Here is a 14128-nt window from a genome sequence, read left to right as displayed (position 1 = left end):
AAAAGGAGGTTGTATGAGATTAAAGGGGACCTGTTACAAGCCTTAACGAGGTATTATTATTTTTTTACTTGGTGTAAATGCCGCCGTTCTCCTGAATCCGGCGATGTTTTTCTTTTCTTCCTGCGCCTCTCCGTTCCTGAGATACGGAAATATATAAATCTGCTCATTTTGACCAAGTGGGTGTGGTTCTCCACTCTTCTTTTCAAGTGTGTTCATAAGTGCCAGGCCCACTTGGCTAAAAAGACCACATTTATATACAGGGAAGAAGGGGCCATATCTCAGGAACGGAGAGGAGCTGGAAGACGAGAAAAACAACCCCGGATTCAGGAGAACAGCGGTATTTACACCGGGTAAAAAAAAAAATATTTGATTAGTGGTCCTGATCGAGGAGGCTGTGTGAGATTAAAGCCCACAATACACAATAGAAAGCGGTCAGAAGTGCCGGATCCTTCTCTCACCCAGCATGATCTATAGGGGAAAGAATTGGGAGACCCCCATATACATTAAACTGTGGGCTGATCCTACTGATTTCGGCGGGTTCAGCCTACATTAGTCTAATTGGTATAAGGGCCTTAAGGAGGGTCTATGAGATTAAGGAGGTTATATGAAAGTGATAATATAAGATTAAAAGGGGTATAAGAAATTAAGGGCGCTGTAGAAGATTAAGGAGATTGTAAAGGGTTAAAGGGGTTCTATGGGATTACAGAGTTTTTATTACATTAGCAGGATTGTGTGATGTTGTGGGATTAAGTCCCTAACTGGGGTACGAGATTATTGGGGTTTTATCAGATAGAGGCCCCCATATACGAAAGATAAAAGTTGGCCAATTTCGACCATATGGGACAATCGTTGACTGTTTCAGTGAAACATCCGATAATTGTTATAATCCAAACCAAAAATTGAGGATGTTGGATTTTTTTTTCCAGCCGATTGTAAGCACTGACGGCTTCACGGGCAGAAGAAAATCCAACATTGGTAGTAAACAATGTTTTTTTCAATCTCAATTGGGCAACCGAGCCAAGTTTCATAAATTGTCCCAAATTGTGTTGATTGTCTATAGAATTGGTGCTGGAATGTCCAGTGTTGTATGTAGAACAGCTCCTCGGGGGCAGGTCTGGTATTAGGCCGCCTCCTTGTTGCTCATGGGTGGGGCTTCAGCTCTTCACACTAGAGAATGTTCCAGTTTTGTTTGCAGACATAACCACTGTCCAGACCAGTATTATTAAGCTGTCCACCCTTATATAAGCTCTATAATTGTTATATGACGCTCCTCTAAAGCCCTGCTCACTTCTTTTTCAGGTACTCTTTTGGTAAGTGAAACCCCTGAGGAGTTTGACCATTGGTTTTTACTATCGCTGTATACTGGGAAAGATGATGTATGGGACTGGTGACGTCTCCACTGCAATTGGGGCCTTGACCAAATATGACCATGACGAGCCCGTATGTAAAAGGGGTAAAGGGGCTCTCTCCAACGACGTAAGTAGAAAACTGATATCTGAAGATGGAGCTGTAGACCCTGGACTTGACTCAGGGACGCATGTTCATTGTCCTCACTTGGGTCAGAGTTGGTTGAAACGTTATTTCTTTCCTTTAGAGTTGCGTGATGGCGATTTTTCTTTTCTAGTAAGCAGATTTGAAACAACGAGATATTCAGGATCTTGCGACACGTAGGTGCTTTTTCTCTCATCCCAAAACTTGCCGTCTTTCAGTAAATCTATAAACAAGAAGCAGAAGTTTTCAAGGCTCCTCGAAAAGTTATAATCAGATGTTGAAATGTGGAACTGTTGTTTCCTCAGCGCAAGGATTAGGCGTCTGCTGGATGTGGAAGTGACCGGGGGACCTCCTCGAATTTACTTTGCTGCATATTGTCCTTTGTGAACACTAGAAATCAGCTATTTCATTGTTTTGTTCTTGTGTGTCGGGAAATCTGGGTGACATCGATGGCCAATTTTAAAGTATTCCTGGTACAAAAGGGCCACTAAACGTCTGAAATAAGCAGGGACCAATCCTTTGGTTCTACCTGCCAGAATAACTCCAGTTAGCAGTCGTTCCGTAGACATTCTTATGGAGGACCACCGTTCTAGAGCAGGGTTCCTCAACGTTCTTGAGAGTTGGTACATATAAAAGCTGTACTGTTCAGTATATGGCTTTTTTTTTTTTTAACAAGGAAACCTATGGGTGACGTATGAATATACAGCAACGTCCATCAGAGGTATAGGTTGAGTAATCCTGCCAAGGAGCACCACTGTCCCATTATTGTTTCCCAGCTTTATGGTCCGAAGCTCAATCCCACTTGGTCAAAGCTCAGTCTCTCTTAATAGGTCCACTACTGAATGAACGGCGCTGTGCCCAATAAGCAACGAAGGGAGCATGGTTATTGTAGGATGACTATGGACTTTTCAATCAGCTGATTGTCGAGGATGCTGGGAGTCTGGCCCCTCACCGATATGGTTATGAAGATAAACCATTGACATTGAAGATAAACCATTGAACAAGTTCCTGAAAACCCCTTTAACTGGTCTCTTGACTTCCTGAAGGCAGCCTTTTTGTAGAAGTGTATTTCTTACTAAATTTTACTGTATGGAGCATTTTGATTGAAGAATTTTAACTGTCTGCCGTTTTAACAAATAGTCTTCCAATCATTTATCTCATCGACACTTCTTCTCGGGACGTGCAATGTGAAGACTTCAGCAAATCTTCCTTGGCCGAACACATCTACTGCCTTCTGATCCGCGTTCTCCTTCACCTGCTTTCCATTTCCTGTTCCTAAACAATGCATAGTGTCTTGTCACCCTGGAGCCTACACGGACACCCGTTTCCTTCATCTCCCCACACTCTTTATAACCAGTGGGACCCCTGTTTTTCTTGTCCTTGGATAAGATGTTCCTCAAGATCGAGATGAATAAGATGTAAATCCGTCTTGGCATGGGCAAAACACAGGAAAACCACAATATTATTTGCGTTATGATTTACTTGGAACAACAAGTCTTCTCATGATGCGTTCGGCTTTATCTCGGGGAAGGATTCCTTCTGTCTCTCTGAGGTTTGGGAACTGGTTGATGAAGACTTCAAAGAACAATGCTTTGAAAAAAAAAATTCTAAGTCTTAGCTTTGTAAGCCGTGTCCCTTCCTGTTCTCCGCGGGAAGACGGGCTTTTGAAATCTTATTTCTTTCTTTTCTTAACCCAATTTGAATATCGGTTTTTCCTGTCTCATGTATACACCATGAGCCAAACAAGTCTCCATCATCGAAAAAGACTGAGAAGAAAGGTCCTCATCAGTATTATGACCTTGTATATTTGTAAAGACTCATAGATCTAGGGTCTTGTTTTATTCGAACCCTACTGATAAGATGATGGCTGGTCTTCTACTCTTCCAGCTACCCATAACTCAGTATCGTGATCGTTTTATAAGGTATCTCCACATTAACAACCTTTTCATCATTGGCCTGTTCTTGGGCTGTTGGATGGATGGATGGACAATCATTTGTTCAGGTAGTGTGGCTACTTTTTGATGGCACTTCATTTTCCTGGCAATCTTGTTTTCATAGAGAGACATTGTTCAACTTTTTTTTTGGTAATGTCAGTTGATCGACAAACGTTGGTTTCTCTTCTATCATCTCTAAACTCTAGATAGAAGGTTGAGTGAGTTTGGAGCTGTGTTTATTTTCACCTGTGACCATGGACCTGATCTTGGACTTGAAGGCCAAAGATTATTTGTGAAGACTGATATGTCTACTTTGTAGTGACTGTTCACCTTCTAGAAAAACTTGTTTGTTTATTGAACCATTCTCCAACTGTGGTCCTTTGAAGATGTCAACTATTCGACAGGCGTTGGCTTCTACTCTCTCATCCTTTAAATCTTGATAAAGTCTGGTTGAATTTGTGACTTTTTCATCTATGACCATAGGCTTGTTCCTGAGCTGGAAGGCCGATTGTTGTTTTTGGAAGTGTTAATTGATCATCAAAACTTTGGATTCTCCTCCTTCATCTTTTGTAGATGAAATGTTGGATTTACATCTTTTTTTTACATCTGTGACAATAGACCTGATTTTGGACTTGAAGGCTGATGGTCGATGATTATTTGTGAAAAGGGACATGTAAACTTTTTGGTAATCATTCACTTTCTAGACAAACTTGTTTGTTTATGGAACCATTGATCAACGTTGTGTTCTTGGAGATGTCAACTAATATCCAAGTTTTGGATTTTCTTAAATGACTTAAATCTCAACAAAGTCAGGTCTCTTTTTTTTACATTTTCTTCTGTGAGCATTGACTTGTTTCTGGACTGACCAATGATGGATGATCATTTGTAAAAAGGGGAATGTTTAAGTTGTGGTGACCGTTCATTTTGTAGACAAACTTGTTTGCTGAGGAAACCATTGGCCAACATTTCATTCTTGAGAATGTTAACTGATTGATAGGCGTTGGATTCTCCTCGATCTTCGGTTAAAATCTAGGTAACATGTTGGATTTTTATCTTTTCTTTGGTTGTAACTATAAACCTGTTCTTGGCCTTAAAGGCTGATGGTGGATGATCGTTTGTGAAAGCGAGCACGTCTACTTTAAGCTGGCACTTTACTTTCTAAGCAGATTCAGTCGTATAGGGGAACCATTGGCCAATTTTTGTCCTTGGAGATGTCAGTTTATCTAGTTGTGTTGGATTCTCTTCTGTCATCACTTAGAATGTAGGTAAATTGTTGAATAAGGTTGGATTTATGTATTTCCTTCTGTGACCATAGGCTTATATTTGGACTTGAAGTTCAATCGTAGTTGACCGATGTCTACTTTTGTGTCAACAGTTCTCTTTCTAGTTCTCTTTCTCTGCAAACTTCTTAATAAAGAGAACCATTGACTAACTTTTTGTTCTTGGATGTGTCAATTGATCGATAAGTGGTGTATTCTCCCTTATGTTCACTCTTCTTTTAAACCTAAATAAATAGTTGACTTGGGTTGCATTTATTTTATTTTTTTCTATCTGTGACCTTGTGTTAATCGTTGATGTTTGTAAACCAGTGGTTTCTATCTGTGACTTTGTGTTAATCCTTGATGTTTGTAGACCAGTGGTCAAAAAACAGGTCTCCATCATCAAAAAACATGGAGAAGAATGACCTGCTAGTGATGTGACCTTTTATAAAGACTGTTTCACTTTGACCCTACAGATGATAAGAAGATGATCCTCTACTTGAACCTACCAGCTAACCATAACTCAACATTTGGGCTCTCCATGTACTCTTTTAAAGAATATTTCTACATTCAGGCAGCATTTGTGTATTTTTTTTTTTATCTCTGACCATGGACCTGATCTTCGACTTGAAGGCTAAAGATGGATGATTATTTTTGAAGACAGACATAACCTCTTTTCCTTAAGCTACCACAGCAGTTCACTTTCATCAGGCACCGTAGGTCAACTAATGGAAACTGATCGAAAGTGGTGGTTTCATCTCTTAGGATTAATTTTTAGGTTTGATCATGTTTTTACACATAGCTCGCCACACAAAAGGTCCTTTTCTGGTTGTCTATGGAGAATGTCTTATGCTGGCCAAAGAGAGCTTGGTGATTTTGGTGGGACAATGGGAGGTTCAAGATGGTCCTTCATGAGCTAAGGTGAACCAAGATGGGTTACATTGGATTTTTTTGGTATTGTCTGTCTGGAAGACGCTCATCTCCCATGCAGTTTTGGCCAAGCCCAATGTCGGGGCTGATAGCTTTCGGCAGAACAGCTATCTAATGACTATGGCCAGCTTTAATTGCTAAATATCCTGAACATAGACACTTGCTTTCCAGTGTTTTCAATCCGTTCTATACCACTCACCAGAATGGGTGACTTACATATTCCCGGTGACCTCTTGCCCTCCCCTCTCTTAAATTCATGCTCTCAGAACAGCTTAATGAGGGGTTTACTGGTCCAATTGGATGTTTTTATTAAAACCCATTAGTGCACTGAAGCAGTCCGCCTGAAGGAAGCAATTAGCGAAAAGTAAGTGAGGTTGGAGATTTCCCTAGTTGTAGCAGAAACATCTCCCCCCTCCCTCCCCATGTTCCCCTTAAACTATTCCAGACAAACTCCACTCCACAACCAGGTCCTGGCAGCCATGCCATGTGGATGGCGGTTCTCCGTGCTTCCTACAATATAAACCGTCTGTACGCCGAGTATTCGCGTTGAGCACATTGTGTCGTGTTAAAGGCACACGAGTGTAACATTGGCCAGCGCCATCAACACTTATACAATTTTTTGACTCGAGGTCCATTTTTTTTTTTTTTTAGAATAAAGAAAAACATGGCTTCGAAAAAGAGCGCCACACTTATCTACAGGTTGTGTTTGCTATTGCAGTTCAGCGCCATTGACTTCAATAAAGAAGGGGCTGAATCACCACTCACAATTTTTGGGCAGAAGTGTTGGTGTTTTTGGAAGGAAGCGGACATGTTTTCGTTATCTTGTACGACCCTTTGACATTTTTTTGATTAGTTACTTTAGGGACATTTATAGTTTTTCTTCGACTTCCAGATCTTTTATATTATCCTTTTTTTAGGTCGGTTTTTGGAGGGTTTTCTTGCTAGAGATTTCTTATTATAAAGTCTTATTATAAAGCTGTGGTTGCAATGTCCGACTACAACACAGGGTTGGGTCTTCATAGACTGGATTGTCCTGGGGGGTTAATATTCAGCCTAATTTGGACAGAAACATGGAAAACCTGTTGTTGTGTAGCCAGATGAAGTCCATTGAAGTTAGCGGAAAATATGGACGTCAGTGGTCCAGAGATGTGGCTTTCCACTAGAAAAGGGGGACTCACGTGGGGACACCTTTTAACATCCTAATAGGGCATAAGGATAGGGGTTGACCATGGCAGACCCCAGAAAATTACCCACCAAGGGAATGAAAAAGGGTTAATAGTTTTGGCAACTATTCAGCCAGTGAATAACTTTATAGAGTGGATTGCAAATCCCAAACTAAGTGACTCTATCATTAATGGACCCCCAACAACTCCAGGTCCAGCCAACCCCTCTTAAATCAGTATTTAGATTTTTTTTATTTATTTTTTCTTTATTATTATTATTATTGTTGTTTTTGTTATTATTATTAGTAGTAGTTATGATTATTTTTATTTTATTTTTCTATTTTATTATAATTGTTATTTTATTGTTGTTATTTTATTATTTTATTTGTATTGTTTGTTTTTCATTATTTTATTCTATTATTACTACTTTATTTGTATTATTTATTATTATTTATTGTTATTGTTTTATTTTATTCTATTACGATTTTATTTGTATTATTTTATTTGTATTGTTTATTTGTTTATTTTATTATTTTATTCTATTACGATTTAATTTGTATTTTTTATTATTTATTGTTATTATTTTATTGTTATTTCTATTGTTATATTGTTGTTTTTATTTTATTTTATTCTATTATTATTATTACTATTTTATTTGTATTTATTTTATTTGTATTCTTTATTTTATTTGTTTTTTATTTTATTCTATTTTTATTTGTATTTATTGTTATTATTTTATCATTTGTTATTTCTATTGTTATATTGCTGTTTTTATTATTTTTATTTTATTCTATTATTATTATTACTATTTTATTTGTATTGTTTATTATATTATTTTATTATTTTATTTGTTGTATTATTATTATTTAACTTTTGTTGTTGTTTTGGTTTTTGTGTGGTCGGTTTAGATTAAAAAAAAAAAAACAAAAACAACAAAAAACAGAAAAAAAAAACTGGCAACTTGTATCTGTTAATCCCATCCATCATAAAAGACCCTAACAAAATAAAACCCATGTATAAAATAGGCCCATAATGATCGGAGTTCCCTAATCCGGGCCTGCGTGACGCGGAGCAGTGTTTTGGGGGAGATCAGACGAGCCCCCCGATCCCTCGGCTACGTTCCCCTCGCACTACATCTCGGATTTATGTGTCTCTCATTAGCCTGTCTGCTGACCTGGTCAGACTCCACGTAAAATAAGATTGCAGTAATTTATAACCAGTGATTAGAGGCATGTGCACGGCTAAAGGCCTAAGGGGGGGTAGCGAGAAGCAGATCCGACCATGGAAAACACCAAGCCACTCATTTCCGCTAGTCGGACCCCGCTTGTGGCTATTTCCCCTGCTCCCAACTGATTGGGATAAGGTGATCTAACCGCATTGCGGTGTATTACTGGATTCTGATGTAATGGTAAATGGGATAACTGGGAGAGCTCTGGAACGTACGGCCCCGTTCATGGTCTACAATAATATGAACAAGATGGGGAGCGGGGGGCACGAGACGTGTTCTGGAGGCAGAACGTTGTAAAAATGTTCTCCCCTCCATATTCTTTTAAATTAAAATTTATAAAATCCTGTAAATAAGAACATAAAACGTCATCTATAAACCATTGTGGGTCCTATAGGGTTTATTACTCTGCTGTTCTAGACCCTGGAAGACAAATAAGCTTCAATATGTAACACTGCAGCCGTTCATTGCACCCAGCAATCTGCGGAGGAACTAGAGAGCAAGTATTCAGTTTCCCTACAGCTCCCCCACAGGGGAGATGAAGTATTGCATGGTTACTCTGGAAATCAATGGGATGTTCATGTCAGGCATGACCATGCAAGGTCCTCCAGAATGAGGGCTACTCTTTGTAGCTGCTCTGGATAATAGATAAAGGTCCTAAATGTGATGTGGGCCCACACTTTGAGAACAGGACATGACTGGTCCTTCAGAAGGAGTGACATTCTTTGTAGGCAATTTGGCTAATAGATGAAGGTCCTGAATGTGGGCCCACACTTTATAGGACATGGTAGGTTCTTCTGAAGGTGACACTTTTTGTAGGCAATTAGGCTAATACATGAAGGTCCTGAATGTGGGACCCCATTTTATAGGACATGGTAGGTTCTTCAGAGAAGGAGGGACACTCTTTGTAGGTAATTTGGCTAATACATGAAGGTCCTGAATGTAGGCCACCACTTTATAGGGCATGATAGATTCTTCAGAAGGAGTGACACTTTTTGTAGTGAATTTGGTAATGGATGAAGGTCCTGAATGTGGGTCCCCTCTTTATAAGACATGGTAAGTTCTTCAGAAGGAGTGACACTTTTTGTAGGAAATTTGGCTAATACATGAAGGTTCTGAATGTGGGACCCCTTTTTTTTGTAGGACATGTTAGGTTCTTCAGAAGGAGTGACACTCTTGGTAGGTAATTTGGCTAAATTTGGCTAATACATGAAGGTCCTGAATGTGGGCCACCACTTTATAGGACATGGTAGGTTCTTCTGAAGGTGTGACACTTTTTGTAGGCAATTTGGCTAATACATGAAGGTCCTGAATGTGGGACCTCACTTTGTAGGACATGGTAGGTTCTTCAGAAGGAGTGACGCTCTTGGTAGGTAATTTAGCTAATAGATGAAGGTCCTAAATGTGGGCCCCACCATATGAGAATAGGACATGACTGGTCCTTCAGAAGGAGTGACACTCTTTGTAGGAAATTTGGCTAATAGATGAAAATCCTGAATGTAGGACCCCACCTTCATTAGATCTTAATTTCCTTACAGTGTCTTAATTGGAGAGCAAGAGTTTAATTTCCCTGCAGTGCCCCCACAGAGGGAATAAGGCATTACATAATTAACTCAATGGACTGTAGATTTATGGTCCTGCCTGGTCCTCCAGAATGAATGACGCTCATTATTGTTACTTTGGTGATAGATGAACGTCCTGATTGTGCAACTCCTCTTTTTTATTAAATCATATTTTTCTAAAAGGGTCTTAATTAGAGAGCAGTAACTCAGTTTTCCTACAGCACCTCCAGAGGGGAGATGAAGCATTACATGCTTCATTAAACTTTATTGGCAGGTCTTGTAACCCTTGGTCAAGTTAGGTCCTCCAGAATAAGCGAGACTCCCTTATGGCTTATAGATGAAGGTCCTGAGATGAAATCTAGCTCACTAACCCTTAATTAGATCAGAATTTCCTAACGGGGTCCTAACTAGAGTACAAGTGTTCAGTTTCCCTGCAGTACCTCCTTAGGAAAGATGACCAAGTCCTGAATATAGGACCCCCTTTATTAGATTAATTCACGCCAGGTCCTCCAGAAGGAGCAACATTATATGGTGGCCGCGCTGGCTAATAGATAACTAACCCTGAAAGTGGGATCCCCCTTTATTAGGTGAGAATTTTTTAATCGGGTCTTCCCATTACATTCAGTAGACTATCCATGTCACGAATGGTCATGTTAGGTCCTCCAGGATTAACAGTAAATAGGTGATAGGTCCTAAATGATGGACCCCCTTTTTTTTTTTTAACCTAAGCTCTACGGACAAATATTAATAATTTTTTTAAAATGTGTATGTAAGAAATTAGGATAAAATAAAGTCTTCTTTTTAATAAATATGTGCCCCCCCTTTCCTCTCCGGCTCTTGGCACGTGTAGCATTACTCTCAGGATCGTCAAGATCCATAGTGTGAAACTGGCCCCGTGCCTTCATGGCTCGTCCAACTCGAGGTTAACGTCTAACTTCAGAAAGCTGCTCTGCATTTCAAGAGCAGGAACTCCGAGTACTGAGAAATGTTAATTTGCCATGCCCCGAAGCGGAGAATATGCTAAATATTCTGAATATATCAAGACTAAATGGCCCCGTGTTGCTAGGCCCAATTTCCGCTGAAGGGAAGCATGTTCTTCTCCATTGCAGCTCCATTAGGCTGAGCGAGGCCATTACCACGGCATTTTTCTTTCAGCCTGGCCCCGTGGCACCTGTATGGATTTAAGCCATCTGCAAGAAGGAAGTTTGGTTGCCGCGGCAACTGGAACTTTAAAAAAAAGTACCATGACAAAAGCAGAATTGGCCGAGGGGTCAGTGCGGAGGGTGAGCCGGTCACTGGGGTCACTTCCTCTCCACCACCTCCCCCCTTTTTAATAAGGCCGTGGAGAAGAATATGCAAAACATTACAGCTGCCGGACTCCGGTTGTCAGGCTGAAGTAATGCGGATTGGTCGTTTTGCTACTTCATTGACGGAGATTTCAAGGCTTTAATGTAATAACCCTCATAATTTCTGCCATTTTAAATCTTTTTTTTTTTTTTTCTTAATCATATCCGTGCCGGGGGAGGAAAGAGCAGGGGTGTGATTTTCTGTGTGACTATAGCACTAAAAATGACTGCTGTTACTTAGAGGGGATCTGTCACTTCCCATAAATATGTACATTTTTTTACCTGGTGTAAATGCCGCTGTTCTCCTGGATCCGGCGCTGTTTTTCTTGTCTTTCTACGCCTCTCTGTTCCTGAGATATTGCCCCTTCTGTTGTGCATATAAAATTTGTCTTGTTAGCCAAGTGGGTGAGGTCATCAACTCCTCCCTGTGGGCGGTATTTATGACCACGCCCACTTAGATAATAAGACTAGATTTATATACAGGGAAGAAGGGGCCATATCTCAGGAGTAGAGAGGAGCAGGAACAAAAGAAAAACATCGTCGGATTCAGGAGAACAGCGGCATTTACACCAGGAAATAAGATTACATGTGTATGGTAAGTGGCAGGTCCCCTTTAAATAGGCCCTCACACCAAGGAAACTTGATATGAAATCCTGATGTAGATTTGCAGGAAAATATATGTAGTAGAAATCCAAAGCAGACCCTGAGATTTCCGCTGGGGAGGAGTAGCTTGTTATGCCACAGATCCACACTCGGATCACATCCATTCAATACGGCTAATCCAAAGTGGCATCCGCCTTAATAAATTACTTGTCCTTAAAGCGGGCATTCACCTTAAAAGGGTTGTCCAGGCCAAATCGATAAGTCTTCAGTCACTCTGTAGGATTGTAGACTTATGAATCCCCGGAGTGCATACACTGTGCGCTGCTGGGATTCGCCGCTTTCTGACCCAGGACTGGAGGGTATGTATGAGTTTTATATACTCCCGGCCAGCAGGCGTCGCCTCGCTTCCATACACTTATATAGAGCGAGGCCGCACCCTCTAGTTGGCCACGCCCACTGGCCGGTCACATCAACAGACGGGGTGCGGCCTTGCTCAATACAAGTGTATGGAGTGAGGCCATGCCCACCGGCCGGGAGTATGTATAACTCATACATAAACCAGCGGATCCCTGCAGCACATGAATATTTTTAGGCCTAAATACATGAAACATTTTTGGGCCTAAATACATGAATAATTTTTGGGCTTAAATACATGAATAATTTTGGGCCTTTATGGGCCTAAATACATGAATAATTTTTGGGCCTAAATACATGAATAATTTTTGGGCTTAAATACATGAATAATTTTTAAGCTTAAATACATGAATAATTTTTGGGCCTAAATACATGAATAATTTTTGGGCCTAAATACATGAATAATTTTTAGGCTTAAATACATGCCTGTAGGTAAACAAGAGAAAAAAAACTGTCATAGTGGGTACTATATCCTGCCATCAATATCCCGTATTGTTAGTGTTTTCCTCAGGAGGGGCTGACATCTGCACATGGTGGGAATTTTGATGTGGCGCACATTTCCTCTGGGTAAATGATATTGAGCCGTCGTCTCTTGAAGCGCTCTTTGTGCAGGGTGAAGGCTTTCCCCGCATTGAACGCCCACAGATTTGCCTCTGCCATTGATATGGGGGTCTTTATTCCTCTGAAGTCGGCCTCCTTTTATTTGCCTCTACAATGAACGGGCAGTGCCGCTACCTCTACCCTCCTACACACAGGTGCGCTTTAAAGCCACAGGCTGAAAAATGATGGAAGAGGCGAAAGAACATCTTTGACATTGTCTTTGGAGTCGGGGAAAAGTCATAAAAAGCAAAAAAAAAAAAGTTTAAAAGTTAAAGAGACATTTAAAAAAAAATCAAATGTATTTTGGCCTTTAAAGGAACATCACCCAAAATGTGTGAATAGGCTTTCCAACACTGATATGATCTATACCAGTGATTTCCAACCCGCAGAACTATAACTCCCAGCATCCCCTGACTGATTCAGATAGTAGTCCACGCTTCTTTCTGGACTGTGCAGGATTTCTGAATATAAGATATTGCTGGACAGGTTCTCAGATACTCGGTTCTTAGTAGTGTAGGGTGAGTGTTGGTTTAGGGCGGTCGTAGTGTCAGTTCTCTAATGGCTTTACAAGCTGCTGTGACACCTGTGATATGTGACAGCTCCCAGCCGCGGCAGCGACATGTGTCCTACTGTCTCTGAGCGCTGACGACAGGTTCTTCGGGAAGGTGGTGTCCAGACCGCTTTCAGCCGAGCAATATCTTCCGTCCATAAGTCCTATTTCCCTCCAATAAACCTCTGAGCGTAGACACCTGCCCCAACACCCCACACCTGTGAGAGGGATGAATATAGACACCAAGTCTTCTCTGTCATCCATAATTATCAGTGACATTAGCCTGGACCCCAAGTGTCAGCGTCATTACAGTGTACCCCGAGTGTCAGTGTCATTATCCTGTACCCCGAGTTACAGTGTCATTATCCTGTACCCCGAGTGTCAGTGTCATTATCCTGTACCCCAAGTGTCATTATCCTGTACCCCCTGTGTCAGTGTCATTATCCTGTACCCTGAGTCAGTGTCATTACCCTGTACCCCGAGTGTCGGCGTCATTATCCTGTACCCCGAGTATCAGTGTTATTATCCTGTACCCCAAGTGTCAGCGTCATTATCCTGTACCCCAAGTGTCAGTGTCATTATCCTGTACCCCAAGTGTCATTATCCTGTACCCCCTGAGTCAGTGTCATTATCCTGTACCCTGAGTCAGTGTCATTATCCTGTACCCCAAGTGTCATTATCCTGTACCCCGAGTGTCAGCGTAATTATCCTGTACCCCGAGTGTCGGCGTCATTATCCTGTACCCCGAGTATCAGTGTCATTATCCTGTACCCCGAGTGTCAGTGTTATTATCCTGTACCCCAAGTATCAGCGTCATTATCCTGTACCCCAAGTGTCAGCGTCATTATCCTGTACCCCGAGTGTCATTATCCTGTACCCCGAGTGTCAGTGTTATTATCCTGTACCCCGAGTGTCATTATCCTGTACCCCGAGCGTCGGCGTCATTATCCTGTACCCCGAGTGTCAGTATCCTGTACCCCGAGCGTCGGTGTCATTATCCTGTACCCCGAGCGTCGGCGTCATTATCCTGTACCCCGAGTGTCAGCGTCAT

The 14128-nt window shown here is 41.1% G+C and overlaps 1 protein-coding gene across 1 annotated transcript in view; it reads left to right on the top strand.

Moving 5' to 3' along the window:
• The window catches only part of LMF1 (lipase maturation factor 1), a 214089-nt gene that overhangs the window by 23998 nt on the left and 175963 nt on the right, over positions 1–14128 (top strand). The window contains exon 3 of the mRNA XM_073648433.1: positions 1300–1310. Within this exon, the coding sequence (XP_073504534.1) occupies positions 1300–1310 (11 nt within the window). The remainder of the gene's footprint in view (positions 1–1299; positions 1311–14128) is intronic.

This window comes from Phyllobates terribilis, unplaced genomic scaffold, assembly GCF_046119375.1.
Source record: "Phyllobates terribilis strain yellow unplaced genomic scaffold, ASM4611937v1 Scaffold_9__5_contigs__length_417890890, whole genome shotgun sequence".
Lineage (NCBI taxonomy): Eukaryota > Metazoa > Chordata > Amphibia > Anura > Dendrobatidae > Phyllobates > Phyllobates terribilis.
Note: the sequence above shows the minus strand (reverse complement) of the source record. Positions and strands in the feature narration are given on the sequence as shown.